The 20,475-nt window shown below is 41.2% G+C and overlaps 1 protein-coding gene across 1 annotated transcript; it reads left to right on the top strand.

The window, feature by feature from the left end:
* The first annotated feature begins 1,103 nt into the window (after window positions 1–1,103).
* inpp5l (inositol polyphosphate-5-phosphatase L) lies at window positions 1,104–19,105 on the top strand. Its single transcript, XM_076104294.1, has 16 exons — window positions 1,104–1,670; window positions 5,892–5,933; window positions 6,354–6,454; window positions 6,876–6,963; window positions 9,886–9,949; window positions 10,901–11,004; window positions 11,266–11,318; window positions 12,681–12,800; window positions 13,103–13,187; window positions 13,288–13,383; window positions 13,469–13,543; window positions 13,786–13,859; window positions 13,949–14,060; window positions 14,758–14,826; window positions 14,914–14,973; window positions 16,006–19,105. Exons 1-15 carry the CDS (start codon window positions 1,611–1,613, stop codon window positions 14,953–14,955), a joined length of 1,185 nt encoding a protein of 394 aa, XP_075960409.1. The 5' UTR covers window positions 1,104–1,610; the 3' UTR covers window positions 14,956–14,973; window positions 16,006–19,105.
* The last annotated feature ends 1,370 nt before the right edge of the window (window positions 19,106–20,475 follow it).

Below are 20,475 nucleotides of genomic sequence, written 5' to 3'. Positions count from 1 at the left end.
AGTGTACAATGTACTCAGGATCCAGTCTAAATATCTCTTTCTGTGGATCTATGCTGCTGATTATTTTGCAGCGGCTTTATCCCAAACCCCCGGCCTCTCCTCCTGGCGGCAATAAACTGCCTCGGTCCTTTTCAGAGAGGTTTCCACTTTTAACTCTCTTTGTTTCCAAACCGGTGATGGACATGGCAGCATTCTTTTGCAACTCTGTTGCAATAGTTTCAAATGGATCTGTTGACGTTGAAGAATAAAGCACACAGTGCTCAGGGGAGGAGTAAGAGGAAGCAGGGGAGAAGAGCTCAAAAGGTTGGCTGTTCAACCGTGCCATGTTTGAACAGCTCACTAGCAGCACTATGGAGAGCCAGTGTTTGGCCCCCAGCAAGCTTTGCTTTACCCCGGAGCTGGAATGGCACAGATCCATTGACTCCAAATAAGACTTGTAAGGCTCTGTGCTCCACTGGGTAGAGACAGCTACTGTAGCTGTGTTGTACAATATTGTGGTTACTTTGCTGTTGTGATGACTGGAAGTTGTAGGAGGCAGGCTGTTCTAGAGAACATGACTAACCTAAAGGTTATGCGCATAAAAACAAAGCTAGTCCCACTGATATAGCTGCACACAAGAGCAGTGCATTGGCTTGGCAGTTGCTGCAATGTATGTAAAGGTAAAAGCAGTCATTACTGATGAGCACACACCTGCAAAGGCACAAATAAAGATGAGAGCCCTCTGGTTATGTAGTTTTGAAGTTTTGCAGAACAGAAAATAAACGACTTCCTGTTGAGACAACACAGAATGAGAGTGGTGAGTTGAGAGTCATTTCAGGTTATTTGAACGTCCTCTGGTAGTTAAACTATTCATTGTGGTATTTTATATAATCTTACATATTATTATTGCACTATAACAGTATTCAATAGGGGTTTAGGTTGCGGTAATAAAAACGTTAAAAAAAGAGTACAGTTAATTTGCAACACAGGCCAGACGCACAGGTTTGTATGTAATCAAATATTATGGGATTATCTTCAGAGGAGGTTACACTTTGGAGTGATGGCCACGACGTTTGGCTCAGTTGTAACAAACTTGGCTTAAGGAAGACCGTGCGGACGACTCGCAGTCAGTAAATGGGCGGAGGCGGAGCACCGGAGAACCAAGCGAAGACTGTAACTGCTTTGCTCGGTTATGTGAGCGTTCGTCGAGGCAGCAGCAGCAGCAGCATATGCGCCGTCCATGCTGGTTTAAGTCCGCGAAGAAGCTACTAGTCCAATTAGCCGAGAGGAGGCGGAAGCCCTCGCATGTATAGGCTGTTAAACTAACTCCCTGCTGCTCGGCTGGACGATGGATATGCGCGCCGCTACGGCATACGATGACGACCTGATACGACAGCCCGCCATAACCAAAACAAGTTGGAGCAGCAGCGACACAGCATCGTCAATGATGTGCCGGTGTATTTAGAGCGGTTGTACGAGTAGCGGTTTTGGGGGCTCGCACAATAAGCCTCTGTAAGCTCCCGGAGAGCGTCAGTTATATCGACCTGCAGGCGCGTCATTTGGAGACGCTGCGGAGTTCCCTCGGACCGTTGGTGACCGTTGGTGACAGTTGGCGAAGGTGACTCGTAAACATGGAAACGCACACCGATGTGCTGCTTGTCACCGCAAATGTCGGGTCGCTCTTTGACAATGTAAGTGCACTGGTAAGAGTAACATTAAAACTACCCCGGGCCGAAGCGCTGCCAGAGGATTATACTTAATGCTGTTCGGCCTCTTGACTCGCTTCGTGACATTGTTACTTTAATTGTATTTTTCTATGTTATGTCACACTGCCGAGTTACTCAGCTTTGTTTCTTAGTCGGCTGTCAGTAACTTTGTGCTCAATAGTGTTCGTCCACCTGATATGATTGAATGAAAAGCCACACGCTTCAGTTGATCTCTATAGGCAACATTATTTACTCGTGGGATGCGAAAGTTTCACGTGACCTGTGGTGTTACACTGAAATCTGTGACCCGTCAGATACTGTGACACTGAAGGATCAGCTATGAAAACCTACTTATGTGCAACGTGTTTAAAATGATTGCTGAATTTTTGCAAGGGTTTTCTATATCTAATTCAATTGACTTGCTTAACACACTGAATTAAAAAAGTAATCTTCCTTATGAATCTTACTGGACCTGTCATTTTGGTGTAACAGCAGACCTCACATATACCACATTTTGTGTTCATGTAAGTTGGACTAATTGTAAGTTTGTTATATTGCCCCGAACATCCATGCCATCTCATGTCATTCAGTATTTGGGCATTTATGTGCCACAGCAGCGGTCTTCCAGACGCTCTGAAATAGTAATCGAGACCCCCCTCCCATTATTTATATAAAGTAGTTCTGTGTGGACCCTCTTCAGGTTTACACTATGTGCAATCCCTGTTGAAAATACAGTTAATACAGGGAGGATCTGTGTTACTCAATAGTCAGTTTATAGCGGTCTTATCTTACTGTAAGGCATGCCATTTACGTCATTGGCTGAAGTGGTTTCACTATTTCTATAATGTAATCTAAGTTCTAGTTTATAGCCTCGTCTAGAATGTCTGTAGCTTAGAAATAACGTAAACCCACCTTTTAAGGGATTAAAGAGATTAGACTGTATTTTAACTATTCTAAACAATGGTTTGCATTTTGGACCTCTGCCGGGCTCACAAACCTTTGGACATTGCAGGGAGGAGGGCTCTTACACTCATGGAAATTTGGCTCAGGACCATGTTTCCTGTTGCCAGATCTGGCTCCAATTTAAACATGTTGGATCCCATTGTGGGAGATATGTAAACAGATGAATATCTGCCCCGGGGGACTTAAGCTTTTCTTCTAATTTAGGCCCCCCCCCTATTTCCATAAACACTTCTAAATGTTCACCCAGCCTTTGGAATAAGGGCAAGACCTTAAGCACATCACAGGGTAAATCCTCTTGCTTTACAGAACTGGGACTAGCCGAGTGTCTCGGCAGAGCAGTTTAGCCGGTGAGACAGTCTGCTACTCTTGCACAAGCAACATTTCTGTGGCCCACCATAGCAGTATCCTGGAGATTATGTCCGTTGTGTGTCGTAAACTTGTGTAATGACTGTGTATGGACCCACATGCATTGAATAGATGTTGTTCTTACACAAACTTTCCCTATATGCAAACAAATGGCATCGGAAAAATTACAATATGAGGCGTCTGTTGTTGGAACACATTATTGCCAAATGCACGTCTCAGACAATTTTCTTCTTATAATTCATTCATGAAAGCTCACTTCTACGAGTTTGCCACAGAGGTGTTTTGTTTGTCGGGACAATGGTATTGTCCTGTGTTCATGACTGTGTTAGTAGCTGAAATGATGGGAGAGGAGTTCTTCTGGTTATGTTTGCAGAGCTGCAGTCATCCCTGCCCACTGCCATGCAAATACACTATGCAAAGCCATTTCTCAGCTAGTATGAATGCACCTGGCGTCGCAGAAGGTTGTACATTACTTTTGCGACGGGAAAAATTCTGAAGCGGGTGTGTGTAAGAAAGGTTCAAATGCCACAGTTTAGGAGAGGTTGCTGATGTACTGCTTATAGTCTTGAAACAGCATGAGAAGGATTCTCCGGTATGAGAATCAAGAAGCTTTTAACGTCAGTGTAACTGTGAGGTTAACATATGATTTTACTTAGCAGGTGGGGGGGTAGTTTTGGTCACACCCACTGTGTACTTGGGCCTTTAATGATCAGTGAATTCAGTTATTTATCAGTTCACAGCTACACGAGGCCACATGGTGTAGCTGTAAATGGAATTCTACCTGTGGTTCCAAACAGGAAACGGTCTGAGTCAGCCACAACCTTGTGAGACGGATTGCTTTGTTTCAGGGTTTATCCGCATGCTCTTCTCATACATATTTAACAGTAGCCCCAGCTGTCAAGTGGCCATGAAATGTAAAACTCACCGTCGGAGAAAATGTGTGGACGGTGGCCAGATTAAAACAGGTGCAGCTACTTGAGACGACATCCTGGAACACACAGGATAATATTTCCAGACAATCTTTATTGTTTTTTTTTTTGTTTTCACCTGCTCCGAGTTAATTATAGATCAGAGTGTTTCCTTTCTGTGAGTGATGACCTGCTGTGATGATTTTTTTTTGGGATTTTAAAAAATTCAATTGATTTACATTCTATAAAACATCATAAGTGGCTCATTTGACCCAATAATTAAAGCTTTTCTAATGAATATCTTTGTATTAAGAATTGATAAATGAATATGTGTAATGTTAAAAGAGTCGCTGAGATTGACACTTAGTGTTCTTGGTGGTTTGTCACTAAGTGCACTTGAAGGTAATGTGAGGAATAGAGCACGATTGAGTACAATTCAATGGGCTCATAACACATCTTTAATCCCATCACAAAGGAAATCAGACTAAAAAAATCAGGAAATCAGACTGTAAAAAAATCAGGAAGTAGTTTTTAGAATAACAAGGCTGTTGTTTTGATCAAACCAAGAATGTCGAGTTGTTTTTCATTTCGCGATGAAGATAAGAGACAAAACACACACAATCACTTGAAGATAATGTGAGGAATAGAGCATGATGTCTGTAGACTTCCAAGTAGCCATAGCTAGTTAACTCTTGCTTGTCAGCTAAAATGCTGAAGCTACTTTATACAGTATATTTCTACAGTATTGTACTGCACTGTGTACTGTATTATAGATTAGGGCTGCAACTAAAGATTATTTTCACATTCAGATGATGTCCTAAAACTTTTTGTTAAAAATAAATAGTAGACAACATGCTGCTACTGCCGTATGCAACACAGTATATAGATAACGTGTGCAATAACTGGTGTTGTTAGCTATGTTGCTAGCTAAAAAGGCTTGTGCTCAGTGTGTTTACTACCAGTGTTTTCTTGTAAACTAGCCACACAGTCTGTTGCTCCACTGTCCAAATGTGAAAAGGGAAATGTGAAAAATTCTAAGGAGGATAAGGAAGTGTTGAGTTGGGACAATAGCTAATAGTGTATAATAAAAAATCGCCCTTGCCACACACATGATAAACAAACAAATTAGTCATAACCAGGGGCGTTTCTAGGATACAAAGAAAGGGGGGGCTTAGCCCCAAGGGGAGTGGCATGTTTGCGTGCGTAGCGCATGGCAATTTTTTTTGGGGCCGCGGATATCCATTGTTTCAGACAGTTCATAGATTGGTTCAATCAGAAAGAGGGTGATTTTGCTCTGTAGTTTTGCTTGCATTCTGTATATGATAACACAAGAGACAGAATTTCAGGGTCATAGTGAAATTTGACAACACAAATATGAACTTTTCTCACATAAAGAGAGAGAAATAATTGTCCTGCTTGTAAAGGAAAGACGGATAAACTAGCTTTCATATCCGCGTCACTCCCAAATCCTAATTCACCGCACACAATGGATGGAGAATGGACCTGACAGTGTCAACTTTATATCGTTAAGTATGATGATAGGCTATTGGATTGTAATTTGAAAGGGGAGAAAACATACAAACCAGAACGCACGCACATATGTAGCATGCTAGAGTTATAAATAGCTTGTCCATGTGAGAAACAATAGTTTAATTTAATGACATCACCAAAAAAAAAAAAAATCTTTTTCTTTTTCTTTTTTTTTAAGTAAATAATGCCAAATTATTTGGGGGGGGCTGAAGAACATTTTAGGGGGGCTTCAGCTTCAGCCCCCCTAAAATAGGCCTAACGACGCCCCTGGTCATAACATCCTTACAATGTGATATTTCAGTTCTGTGCTTACAGCGTGTTGCACTGCCCCCAGGTGGCCAAAATAACCAAATGAATGCAAGTTTTGTATTGGATTTTAGACCAGTTCTTCCAGGAACATTGCATGCCTTTGATGGTTTTTCTCTTTGTCATTTTATAGGTGGGTGAGATTCAAAATGAGTGGTTACAAGAATTGTATACGGTAAGTTTGGGCTGCCTGGATTTTGACTTGCATTAATAAATCACTCTTACATTTAGTATTTCCACTCATCACCTGCAGTGTCTCCCTATTTTGTGGACAATCTGGTGCAGTTCAGGTAAATAACAACTATGTTACATCGTTGGTTCTGGCCCACTTTGTAGGCTTCTGGCAGCGTTACATTGGTGACATCCAAACATACAGAACAGCTCCATGTTCCTCTGGAAAAACAGATGCTTTGTATCAGCAAAGTCACTGACAACGAAGGCACACCACAAGTTAATTCACAGAAAAGCACCACATGACCCCGAATGGACAGTTCACTTCATCCTGTAACACAGTGTTGACCCCCCCCCCTCACTCCTCATTACTCTGTGATGTAAAACCTGTAGACTAAGACCTGTTTGTGCTGCTTTGTTACAGACTATCCACAGCCACAACCCGCAGTTCATCGCCCTGCACTTCCAGGAGGTGGGAGGAAAGGACTATATGGTCAACATGGGCCACGCCGAAAACTTCTTTTGGTAGGACTGATGTGCTTCTCATCATCCATGTTGCTCAGGAAAGTCATGTTCGTTGTTCACCATGTGTTTGATATAATCACAAGCTTCTTAAAAAGAGTCTAATCTCTTTATTTGAATTTTTCCTGCTTTCAGTTATTTTCATTATTGATTTATCTTCCTGGTTATTTTCTCCATTCATTGTTTAATTGTCTGATCTATTGAATATAAAACAGTGAAAAATAGCTTGTTTTGGCCACAAAACGTTCCCAAACCCAAAGATATTCAGTTTATAATCACAGAAGATTAAGAACAAACACATTTCACATTTCAGAAGCTACAATCAGCTTAAAACATCACTTCAATCTAATCAATTGATTGACTAACCTCTTCAGCTCTATATCTATATGGCTCTATTGCTTAATGATAGCTCCGTTGTTTGCAGGAACATTGAGTCCAGTGAGGAAATGAAAGACTTTGACAGGGTCTGCATCTATGTGGACAACCAGTTCCAAGCAGAAGACAGCTTCACGGTAAGAAACACACTCAGGTCTGAGTCAGAGTAGTTCACATGTGCTTCCACTAGATGGGGTCCTCCTCCATGTCAGTGCTCAGAGGTAGTTGGAGCGGTTGGATGTACCTTGCTGATGCTGATGAGTCCAAAGTAGGAGTTGGTTGCTGGTCAACATTTTAGATAAGAGTGGAACATTTGTAAATACATATGAGTTATTAGATTTTGTTTGTTATAAGATTTTAGCAGGGGGGGGGGTTACAAAAGAAGAAAAGCATAAAAACAGAACAAACATGGAAAAAAATATCATCTGTGAGATTAAAGCTTCTCCAATGAATACGTTTGTATCAACAAGGGATAAATGAATATGTGTCATGTTAAAGGAGTTGCACAGATTGACACTTAGTGTTTTTGGTGGTTTGTCACTAAGTGCACTTGAAGGTAATGTGAGGAATAGAGCACGATTGAGTACAATTCAATGGGCTCATAAAACATCTTTAGTCCCATCACAAAGGAAATCAAACTGTAAAAAAATACATTTTATTAGGAAGTAGTTTTTAGAATAACAAGGCTGTTGTTTTGATCAAACCAAGAATGTTCTTATGTCGAGTTGTTTTTCATTTCGCCGTGAAGATAAGAGACAAAACACACACAATCAGAAGTATCAGTGCAGATTTGTCATGTGTGAGGAGATGCTGTTGTTTACGGGTTTCTTCCGTCACGGTACAAACTCAGAAAACAACACGGCCTTAAGTAAGTGGGTGGCATGAATCTAAAAGCTCGAGTATGAAACAATGTTGTAATAGTTGAGCAGAGACAAGATGTTCTTAAAGACAGGTATGTTAAGTGACTCATGTCCCCACCGGCGTCTCTTCTCGTCATCTCGATCGAAGGAGTGGGATGCGGTGCTCTTCAGTGCCTGGCGGGGCGCTGCTGCTCTGGCCATTGTGTTCAACCTCAATCTCCTCACCTATCATGAAAGCCAATTCTTGCTTCCAACTTCTTCTTTTAGTGACCTCACACAGCGCAACAACAACTGTTCAGTCTTTTCCTTGAAATTGAACTTACGTTAGGGAGTTGCTCATAACGGGTTTGTCGGCGTTAGTTTGTCTGAAATCCTGCCCTGGTTGGGAGAAACACCTCCCGGGTTGAGAAAAGTGGCTGAGTATTTCTTAAACTATTAACCCTTACTCCTCCCATGTGATACCCTCACACTGGACGTCTGACAGTAGGGGTCAATGGCTGCATCTGTAGACTGAAGGTGTGTGAAGTAAAAAGGAGAAAGTCAATGGCCAGGTGTGGGGGGGGGGGGGGGGGGAGAGACAGGCCAAAGTCAATACATTTAACTCTAGATTAAAACTATTGATCCCAGCCCATTTGTGCACGATAAATAAAGTGTGAGGGGGGTTGTTGAAAGACAGCCGGGACTAAGTTTCCCCTGCGCTGGAGTGTTCGCACCCTCCACTGTTTGCCCTGAGAGGGTTGCAGCCCCCCCCCCCCCCCCCCCCCCCCCCCCTCCCCACACCCCTCCTAATGCCTCATTCTCATTTCGCCGGTGCCACCTGCATTGATTTTCAATTTGTTTCCCCCTGGCTGCGGATCATCAGTTATATGGCCAAGAGAGAGTTTGGGGGGTTCTCCTTTCAGAGGGGCCGCAGGAGTCGAGGGGGCCGACTTGCATGCATTCCCAGTACAAATGGTGTTTTGATAAAAAATCACTTGTAAGTCAATATTTTTTTATTAAACTGTGCACAAGCCTGATTGATGAAGATAGGTGTTTGGCAGAGTATATGGAGGAGAATGTGTATCTGAGTTTGAGTGTGTGTGAGTGTGTGTGTGTGTGTGTGTGTGTGTGTGTGTGTTTGTGTGTGTGGGATTCAACATAAACTCTGAAAAATATATAGAACAGTTATCGTGAGCTAATTATCAGAATACGGTCATTAAATCCTCCTAAAAATCGTAATTTTGCGCTGATTGTAAAACTGAAATAAAAAAAAATGTCAACTTGCTTCTCAGAAACATTCTCTATTTTTTCAGCATTAAGTTACCAACCCTATCAGACACGGTCAAATAACGCCATGACTCAAGCCTTAGTTTGGACAAGTTGGTCACTAATTGCCGCTCACTGGAGCCGATCACGGAGACACTTCCATTTTATTAAATGAGGATGACTTTGGCACTGATGATAAATGATCTCTTCAGGGAGAGATCTCTCATGCTCTGGGTAGATGTTTGTGAGTGCACAGTGGTCCGTCACGCCCCGAGCCCTCTGAGCGCCGGCTGATTTTTTTTCGGCCCCCAGTCACAGTGGCAGCGTTGGCAGACAGCAGGCCTACTGCTTAATACCTTTTAAATTGTTTTAATTTTCTGTCTTTATTGATCTCACAGGGCATGATTAATCAGATCAGTGGAGCAGGCAGTTAGTACATTAAAAATTGTCAGCCCCATGTCAAGGATGATTGGGTGCTGAAGTGTGTGTATGATTGGGGGGGGGGGGGGGGGGGGGGGGGGCGGTGGAGTATGTGAATGTGTGGTGCAGTTATGTGTTCGCGTTGAACGTCTCTATTCTTTAAAGTTTCATGTGTCCATGGTAGAGTAACTATATACTGCGGATCGTTCAATACGAGGCTCACACGATGGGGAAATGAACAATTCAATTCATCATCTTAGAGGTTGAGTTGAGAAGATGATTGTGATGTTTAGGTTTCATTGTGAATCGCTGTTGGGGAACCGCTCTAAATGGATAAAAGGCTGAATTCCAGGCACCTTTGTTGGACTAAACATGGATTTTCTTCTGTTGTATGCAGCAAGTGTCTGCAACGACATTAAAAGAGTCATTTTCACCTTTATTTGAGAGAGCACAGTGTAGAAATATCATCAGATATTATAACTTGTGTTGTTGTTGTAACGCTGCTGTTCTTTATTTCTCTCTCTCTCTCCGCAGGCTTTGGGGAGCTTGTACTTCATACACAAGAAACTGAAAAACATCTATCAGTATGATTTTAATGGTAAAAACTTTACTCCTTATCAGTGATGCACCGATCCAACTTTTTCAGTCCTGATACCTGCGTATCTGCCAGTGGCGAGTGTTTAATTAATAAGATGTAAGCCTCACTGTGTGGAAGTGACTGGTATCATTCTTTTATGTGTAAGGAAACATCAGGCTTGACTTAAACATTGCTTTCCTAACTTTGTCATCCAAAATGTAACAAATATATACACAGATATCAATTTACAGAATTGTCATTTATTGAAATAATGGAATCCGATACCAGCTCTGCCGATAGTCACCGATACCTGATCCAACTATTTGAGTCAGTTTCAGACCAATATCCGATATCAGTATCGGTGCATCTCTACTCCTTATGCATGACGTTTGCAATGATTTTCTATCATTTTATTATTTGTCAGCTGGCAAAAAAAAAGATAATGTTAGGTCTCAACACAAACCCTTCCTCTTGCATCCTGTACTCAATGGATTCAGAGCAATGTTGCAGACGATTGGCAAGATTCTTGTCATTTTCTTTATCAGGATCTTCGGGACATTTCTATTTGTATAATGACAGTTTGATGGCCCACACTTCCTGGCCAGATATTTGCAAAGAACCTGAATTTAAAGTGGAGCCGTTATTTTCCTGCTGCATAGTCCAGTCACGTTAGGCGTGAAAAAGCTCCTCAGAAAAGCTTATGGAAGAACCATAAACATCCTGCAGCTGCCACTCGCTGTGTGGCCCAAACCGATTGTTGTTCACCAAACACAGTCTAATGGCTTGCTTATAGATCCTCTCATCACGTATGCCGCTCTGATGAGGTTAACACCAGTTTATTGATTGCTGTTTGCATGTTTTCTCACTCTTTTACATGTCATACCCCCCCTCCCCCACCCGTCTGTCTCTCTCTCTCTCTCCCTCTCTCTTTCTCTCTCTCTCTCTCTCTCTCTCTCTCTCTCCCCCACACAGTTAAGGATTTTAAAGCAGTGTCGGGACAAAACAAGCATGTGGGCTCTCTGGACGGGGTCGCCACAGTGGAGAAAGAAAAATTCCCAAAGAATTTCTGGCCTGATGTGAGTATGTATGCACGAGTGTGCATCTGTGTGTGCCGACATTTGTGTGTGCGTGTGTGTGTGGGAGTGTGGGGAGGGGTACGTGAGGGCCAAAGGGAGATGTTGGGACAAATGAGTCTACTGGGGCTGTAGGGGCTGTCTTCCCGCTCTGACAGGGAGATGAGACAAATTATGTGAAAGAATCAATAATTATCAGTTTGGCCCTTCAAAGACACGGCTTACTGCTGTTTAGTGACTCACTCTCATTTGTCTCTGTTGCAGTTCAAGTGGTCCAGAAAGGGCTTCATGAGGACCCGCTGGATTATACACGACCAGTACGTACTGTGCACGAACCACACCTTGATTACAAAATGAAGTCAGCCTTGGACTCGACTCACTTTCACTTTTGGTTGTTAGCTGACTTTTGTGAAATCCTGTTATTGGAAAAGCTTGTTCTGATAAATGAGCTCTCTTGTGACCAGGCAGGTTGCTTTGCTCAAACAGGGTTGAACACCAGTGTGTGTTCATCTGTTGTGGGCCGTTGATACATGAAAACAAAGAAACCCTTGTTTGATACAGCAGCTGTCAAAGTTCTGCAAAATGAGAAATGAAGAAAGGGAGATCATGAATGATTTAGTCGCATCAAACTAAAGACAGTCTGTTTTTCCTTTGTGTTTGCAACCCCAGAGGAGGGCTAGGTATTGTTCAAAATGTTTCAATACTAGTGCAAATACACTACACTTTTGATATTCATTAAAAAATATAATTATCACACCTTAATTTGAGATTCATAAATTTTTATTTTATTAATATTTTTGTGTGGATCACACGATTCTGCAGTTCAGATCAGCTCTACACAGCATTTTTGTGTCTTTAAAGCGTATTGTTTTGATCGTACGACCCACAATTTGTCTGAGCTCTCAGTTCTCATTCAGAAACAATTACTCAGTGCTGTTGCAGTGGCTCAAACCCACACCGTCTGTTTTCACAACACCCCAATCACCATTTTCATCTGGGTTGTCCCTCTGTGGATGTTTCAACAACTTTGAAATTATTCATGTCGTTTTTTCGACTAAACCGTCCAATAAAAATGTATTACCTATTTCATATACATAGCCAATGCAGCATAGTGCCCTGCTGCTGACCCAGACCATATACTGAATGTTCTGTTTGTATAAGAACAGCAGCAAAAAATACATATTTATAATGTATATTGTGAAACTACTGAATTGAAGTAAAGTAAGCTAAATATGGCTCTGAACTGAACCAGGATAAATCTGCTGCTCCAGCTGTCTGTGTTTCCTGGGAACTGTAGTCACTATTTGCTCTGCTCGGTTGTCACCTGGGGGGTAATAACAAAAGGAGCCCACAATCTGTGTGCCACAAGATCATGCTGTGAGTCAACCCAGTCGGCCTTTGTTGGATGCACATTAATTGTTTTCCAGTGACAGCCAAAGAAAAAGAGCGAACGCTCGGCACAATAGACAAATGTGCTTGTTTGTGGACTCAGCATTAACACCGACGCACTCACCGATAAGAAAGCTCCTCATAACTGGCACCCGTGTTGGCACACGTACAGGCAGACACACTCACCTATCAGATGTCGGGCATTGGTGTTATCTAATTGTTTCCTGTTTCCTTCACCTGCCAAATATCACCATATTATGTCTGTGTGTTTGTGTGTGTGTGCCTCACAGAGCTCTGGACCTGGTCAATGTCCATCTGTTCCACGATGCCTCCAACCTCGTTGCCTGCAACTCCAGTCCGTCCATTTACTCAGCCAACCGCAAAAACGCTCTCAGATATGTCATCAACAGGTCGGACTTCCAGCTGCACACAACTATGAAAAATAAAAAAACATGACTGTAAATTGTTCAAGATGACGGCAAACACACACTGAGTCAAAACCAGAGAACAATTATTAAGACTCCTTGCTTGACTGAGTGACCTCTATGATTGGAGTATATTGTAACATTCTTGGCTAATGCGATCATGTAAAAAGGATATTTCAAGATCGTACAAAAACTTGGAATATTCTGAAGATAATATGATATTCATGTGAATCTGTATACACATTTGGACCCAAACATCTGTGCAATACAGTGCTATTTCCTTCCAGGATATCAGACAGCCGCTACACTCCTCTGCCTTTCATCCTGTTTGGAGATTTCAACTTCCGTCTGGACACACTTAGTGTGGTCCAGGTATGTAACAACTTCTTTCCTGAAGCTCAGATGATGAGGATGTGTATCAGCCTGACATACTGACATCGACCCTTTCTTGTCTTTGTGTTTCTGTGAGCAGCATCTGTCCACAGCGGCAGATGTGCAGACAGTGAAGAAGGAATGCAGTAATGAAGTGGAGAAGATCATCTGCGAAGAAAAAGACAATGACCACCAGGTGATTTAAAGCAGCTCTGTTAAGACAACTGACATTTTGTTTTCGGTGCTGCATTCACTTCACCCTGCTTTCATCTTACCATCAGGTGCTGCTCCGCATTGAGGAGAAGCTGTTTGCCTACCTGCACCAGGCGGTTTTCAGGGAGGACAACGGCAGAGCGGTGAGGGCACTCACCTTTCACCCACACTTCACAGTTTTTAGATTAAGGCCTATCAGCGGAAATACAGTCATATGAATGACAGTAGAGTAAATAGAAAAAGTCTGAGGTAAACAAAGCTGTGATAACTTTGACAGTAAACTGGGTTTTCACCCGTGCTTAAGCTGTACTCACTCACATCACGTTGGTTTTTAATGTGTTGAGATTTCCTGTATGGCTAATCAGTAATGGCCTCTGTCCCTCAGCTTTTGAAGTACGACAAAGAAGTCGCAGCCTTTCATGATGTTATTAAGGAAGAAGACATCAAGTTTCCACCCAGGTAACAGAGCTACATGCTGCAACATACTGTGTGCAAACTCCCACCTCTGTTGTCGTCCTTTAAATACAACGTCTCTCTCTCTCTCTCAGCTACCCCTACAGTGAGGAGTACACTAAACCGACCCAGTACATGAACACTCGCTGTCCTGCCTGGTGTGATCGCGTCCTCATGTCGCACACTGCCCAAGAATTCATCCACGAGGTCAGTCAGTCAAAGCTACTATCATTGTATTTTAAAGCTTATATTCATAACTTTCTGCAGGTTAGCTGTCGTAACACTTTCACACAAAGTGCAGAAACTATTCTCTGTTAAACGGTTTGTATATACACAGTTTAATACAAGATTGCAACTTCCCAAACGGTTATTTGTTGTCAGATAAGGCTAAGTGACTGGTGGACCTTTCTGCCATTGTTCAAACAATATTTACATTCTCACATGGCTGGCGACTTCATTTTAAGATTAGTGTAATTTATCTTAAATGCTAACCATAGGTTGTATTATTAGCTCTTACATTATCTATCCAAATGAAGCGTCAACATCTTTATATCCCTTATCTTTCTAAGCACTACGCCCCATAGGTACCGTTGCTACGTCAAGCTTCTCACACGGCACGTTATAATGACGGTGACAGATTTACCACTAAAGACTGATTGAATATTGCCAGACAAAACGGGCTTCTTATTTGTAGCCGGTCACCATTGATTTTCAGCTGTAACACGCTAGCTAATAAAGCTGACAAAAGTTTCCAGCTGACTTCGTCTTAAAACATCTAACAACACTCAGACATGCAGGTGACATTCAATTGCGAAAATTCAACTAAAATAAGTTATAGAAGTAAGTTCATGTTGAATGCCACATTTTATTTCCTGTGTTACTAAAGAACCGTTCTTCTTTTTAGGGCGATGACGGCGAGAAGAGCGTTGTTTACAACACAGTGGGTCCTAATGTCTGTATGGGAGACCACAAGGTAACTGTTTAAATAGCATGTCTATTATAGTCTATTGGGCAGTCAAACAAACCATGTAGTGTAACTCTGGTGTGTTTTCTCTTGTAGCCGGTTTTCTTGTTCTTCTTACTGAAGACAAATGACCATTGACTTGGATCCTTCTCAATGGTAAGAACATGTGCCAGTGAGTGTGTTTATACTGTACAGCATGTTGAAGTGTATGTGTGTCTGTGTATATGTGTGGCGATTCCAGAGGGGTGCATTCAGTGCGTGAGAGCGATCACAGTAATCTTGCTCAGGTCCCCAGAGGGCCATAACCCAGGCTGGCACATTGGAGTCGGGATATGAACTAAGATGAAGCGCCTGCGGGACACGAGCGCTCCTTTGTGTCCCGCGTAGTCGGACCACGAGCGATCAGCACCTTTCACTGATCTATGTCTATCGAATCCTCTCCACTGTCACTGTGGCTACACACTAAGTGCATTGCTGGCCCTCTTTTCATTAATTACCATCTGGATGGTCGGCCGGAGAGACATGAATTGTGCCGGACAGCGTATTGGCATTTTTACGGCCATGATTTTTGTTGTCTTGCCGTTTTAATTTATCTTTTTGGGGATGGACTGCTTTTTCATGAGGGTCCTTTTTCAGGGAGCTACAAAATAATGAGTCCATGCAATGAAGGGACTTAAACGATGCTGCGAACAGCCCGCTTTTCCTTTTGTGTTTGACACTTTGAGACACAGAACAACTTCATTCCGTTACAGCAGTATTTCTGTATTTCTCAGGCTACGTTTTACAAGTAAAGATATTATATCTTATATACAGTGCTTCCAGAGTAAAACATTTTACATCTGAAACTTGAATTAAATAGAGGAGTTACTTAACAGAATAATTTGCGATCACATGGGGTTGGTTAGCTCGTTTCCAGAGGGAGGTGCTTTGAATGGCTTTCATTGGGCTCTGGCTTGGTATTAATAATCATATAATAGGGTAGACTCTTTCATAATCCCCGTCAGCAAGATACTATGTCCCACCCACTGCATCCTGCACCTGCACTGTGAATTACTTGAAAAGGAAAGAAGAATTATCTCACTGGTTGAATAGAGCCCTAGCACTATTCTCATTCCTGTATTTTTGTTTCTGTTGGCACATTATGTGACGTATGTGGTGTGTGTGTGTGTGTGTGTGTGTCTGCTGCAGGACTATAACCGCGCCATCCTCACAGCTCTGCCACAGTATCAGTACCGGAGGATAATCAGCACACAACCCCACCCATCCAGCCCAGCAGCAGGTCTCGATTCAGCTTGTACCCGCTGTGAAAACCCCGTCCTCACATCCCCGGCGTCTCACATATGACTGTCTCACTGCCACGTGCTGTCGACGGCAGCCCGACTGACACGATCACTGATTTATCCGCAGATGTTATGGATTTCTGGTGCAGTTTTCCAGATTATCTACTCACTCTCAGATCTTAAGTCCCGTTACCTGAAAGCTCAGCGTCACCGTGATGTTCCTGCTATTCCTGCCTGCATCCATGGAGACGAAGAAATTATGTAAAGACTGAAGTGTGTCACTGTGCACCAGCCCCTTTACATGAACGTGTATGTTATTGCATTATATTTTAATTTTGTTTTTTTGTTTTTACAGGCAGTGTCAGACAAACCCTACCACAAATGTACTCATTCCTTATTGGCCCAAAATATTTTATTAAATGTCCTCAGTCAGACCATTTTGTACCAACTGGACTGAATACCTTCCACTCAAGAGGTTTTAAATTTGTAGTTTAATTGGAATTATTGGACCAGTCCTACTGACTATATGCAAAGCAACATTTTATTCTACAGCGGAAACATTGTCGAGGACTGCTGCTGTACCAGTTTGCTGTCAACACAGCAGCTGGTCAGATGCCCTCTATAGATAAAACAACATATTCTACGTACTCTAAGCTACTGTACTTTCTTGATTAAACAACAAAATCACTTCCAGAATTGATTTTGATAAATGTACAGTATATGAAATGACACTAGACAATGGAAAAAAAAGGCCAATAACAATTTAAAAGCAATAACAGACTACAGCAGTTTTGACTGTTTATAAATGCTGCATAGGAGCTGAATTTATTCATATAACACGGCTGTTGAAGTAACGTTCTTTTGCTGTTATTCTAATGTACCAACTGTACATCAATACCAAGTGCTTTATTCCACAACCTATAACTCAGCAGTTCTCTTTTTATTTTTTCTCACTCAGAGAAAGTTTTCTTTACAGTTTGTCTAAAATCTTTTCCACCCTGTTCTGATTGTCATCAACCTTATTTCATGAGCAAAAGAATGATACTGTAGGCCTCACATGTTTACTTCTAACTGTACTTTATGGGTATGGATGTTTCCATCACACGGCTTCACTTGAACTCCACAAAATGCTGTAAATATTCAGTTCATCCACATGTGTGCGCCCACACACAACACAGAAGGCACTGTTTTGCTTTTACATTGATTTTTGTCTTGTATTGTCTCGTTGATACATAGTCTCATACTGTAGCACCTGTGCTGTATACTATGTTTGATGTGTTCATTATTGGTCAGATGGGTGACTGTGCACCAGCCCCCTTTACATGGACGTGTATGCAAACCATTCTTACTTTTTCTGATTGTAGATGTTGCAAATATGCCTTTTTCTTCCAGGCAGTGTCAGACAAACCCTACCACAAATGTACTCATTCCTTATTGGCCCTAAATATTTTATTAAACCAATTCAATCAGTCAGACCATTTTGTACCAATTGGACTGAATACCTTCCACTCAAGAGGTTTTATATTAGCAGCTTATTTCAGTCAATCAGAATCTAGTATCATGAAACTGTAAATAACGTTTAACTCAACATTACAGGATATATAGGATATTTAATATCAAGTATTGGACCAGTCCTACTGACTGTTTGCTTTTGTTTTACGCCATTTTTAGTTCTGAGATTATTTTCTGAAGTTGTTTACTATCCCTGTGAGCAACAATGTTATTCTGCACCGGAAACATTGTTGAGGAATGCTGCTGTACCAGTTTACTGTTGACACAACAGTTTGGTCAGATGCCCTAGATAAAACAACATATTCTACGTACTGTTAGCTACTGTAGTTTCTCACAGCCTCTTTAATTAGGTCCCATACCTCTTGATTAAATAACAAAATCACTTCCCGATTTGAATTTGATAAATGTACAGTATATGTTGTAGAAATGACACTAGACAATGGACAAAAGGGGCGATAACAATTTAAAAGCAACAATAAACCGACTACAATAGTTTTGACTGTTTATGAATGCTACGTAGGAGCTGCATTTATTCATATAACACAGCAGCAGATGGTTTCACCCTGTTGAAGTTAAAGTATAGTTATTTTGCTGTTATTCTTATGTACCAACTGTACGTCAATACCAAGTGCTTTGTTCCATAGTTGTCAATCCTTTCGATTTTAGCCGTCTTCACTCAGAGAAAGTTTTCTTTACAGTTTGTCTAAAATCTTTTCCACCCTGTTCTGGTTGGCATCGACCTCATTTCATTGCCAAAAGAATAATACTGTAGGCCTCACATGTTTACTTCTAACTGTACTTTATGGGTATGGATGTTTCCATCACACGGCTTCACTTGAACCTCACAAAATGCTGTAAATACACAGTTTATAAACATGTGTGCACACACACACAACACAGAAGGCACTGTTTGCTTTTACATTGATTTTTTTTGTTTTGTTGATTCGTAGTCTTGTGCTGTAGTATGTGTGCGATATAATATTTTAGAATTGTGAATTATTTAGATTTTTTTTTTTTCAATCTGGCTTTAATACTGACTAATTTAAAAAAAGATTGAAATATGTTTTTGTGGTTTGTTACTTCCATAAATTGTCTTATCCCTTAGCTGGAGCCAATCCCAGCTGACATGTATTTTAATTTTTTGTGTGTTTTGTTTTGTCCTACACATCTTGGTGGAACAACACGCTCTCTATATTCATACAAAAATACTTTTCATGCATAAATTCACAGATATTATTATGAAGTTTGGACTGTCTTGTCATGTTTGTACGGTGGGACTGAAGCCTCACCATAACAAGACGAAGTGGTAAGAATCAGTGATGTTTGCGTGGATGGAAGAGTTTTTTTAAAGTAATAAACTTGTAGCAGTTCAGTGTTGTCCAGTCATGGGAGTGCAGTGCATCATAAGGCCAGTATTACATGAAGATTAACTCTGGTCAAACACTACATTGTCATATTTCTTTTTTGTAAATAAAATATTACCCTTATAAATGTGACGGGCTGTTATTTATTGGCTTTACCAGCACTGTATATATGCAAGATATGTTGCAATACATTGTGATTTTAAAAGTTGCTCTGCAGTTCATTTGAGTCACACCTATTTGGGGAAATGTTTACTTGACTTAGTTTCCCCGATGAAGCTGATAAACCTGAATGTTTGGGTAATGTCTGTACATGCTGGGCTTTATCTGCTACTGAGAGAAGAGGCTTGGATCTTGACGAGTGTCCTAAAGTGAAACAAATTCGATGATTATTTCTATTATTACATGTTCTAGTTAGTTCTATTGACATGAAGATTGTAAAATTTTACTCATGCTGACTTTTGAGTCAGTCAGATTCAAGAAATATAGGTCAGAATTATATAACATGGACATTGACCCTGCACTAACTGAACTATATATGTGTTAAGCATCCATTTTCCATAGAATTCAAACAGCTTAAGTTGTGCTTATTTTGTGACAGAAGAAAAATGTCATATAAAACAGAGGCGGTGTTAAGCCTGCCCTCTAAAGCTGGAATGAGCTGGCTATTTAGGACATTTGCTCAGAGTGAAAGTCTTCAAGCGTCGACAAATCAAGAGACTGATTCTATCCTTTATTGCTTTTCATGTTGTGGTTGATTCAATGGTCAGATAGCAGCAGGTTGGAGGGAGACTAAAGGATTGCCTTCTGAAAATTCACAAATCACAGAGATTTTATAATGCTTGATCAATTTTGAACATTTGTATTTTCATATGCGTCAATGTGGACTTGAGCAACATTTACATAATGACCAAATTGGCAACGTATGATGCTAACGGTATAGTCTTTGAATATATTTGATGTGAGCAAAGAAACCGAATCATCTGGCCTGATGTCTGTACCACGCAGAGGTTAAACCCACATGTGGTGAATGAGCAGGACTGTTGGTATTGATTTTATCTTGAAGTGGGTTGTGGGGGTCATTGTCTTCAATTAAACTGGTAAATCACACAGGATTTGACCTTTGACCTTTGCACCCATCCTCAGCGTTTGGGCCTTTTTGCTTGCAGTTTCATTCTAACTGTCACTTGATGGCAAGAACACTGGTGGAACTTGAGCCATTGCGCAAGCCTGATAAATGATTCACAATAATTTATTGCGCATTGCCAATATTTAGACAATGGATTTCAAAAGCAAGTATACGATAACGAAAGACAAAGCTACACAGCTTGCAGTTATTTTAGTCAACGTTCAATTTAAAAAGCCAGAATTACAAATCATACTATTATAATGTAACCTGGGCACAGCCATAAACCCATATAGCCTATTATCACAGGATGTCTCATTTAGTGCCGTTTTAAAAGCAAGTTCTCTTTAAATAGTTGTCCTAAAATTACTTTACCTCC

This window comes from Anarhichas minor, unplaced genomic scaffold (assembly GCF_050575085.1).
Source record: "Anarhichas minor isolate MPS153535 unplaced genomic scaffold, ASM5057508v1 ptg000030l, whole genome shotgun sequence".
Lineage (NCBI taxonomy): Eukaryota > Metazoa > Chordata > Actinopteri > Perciformes > Anarhichadidae > Anarhichas > Anarhichas minor.
This window is presented reverse-complemented; position numbering and strand designations above follow the sequence as displayed.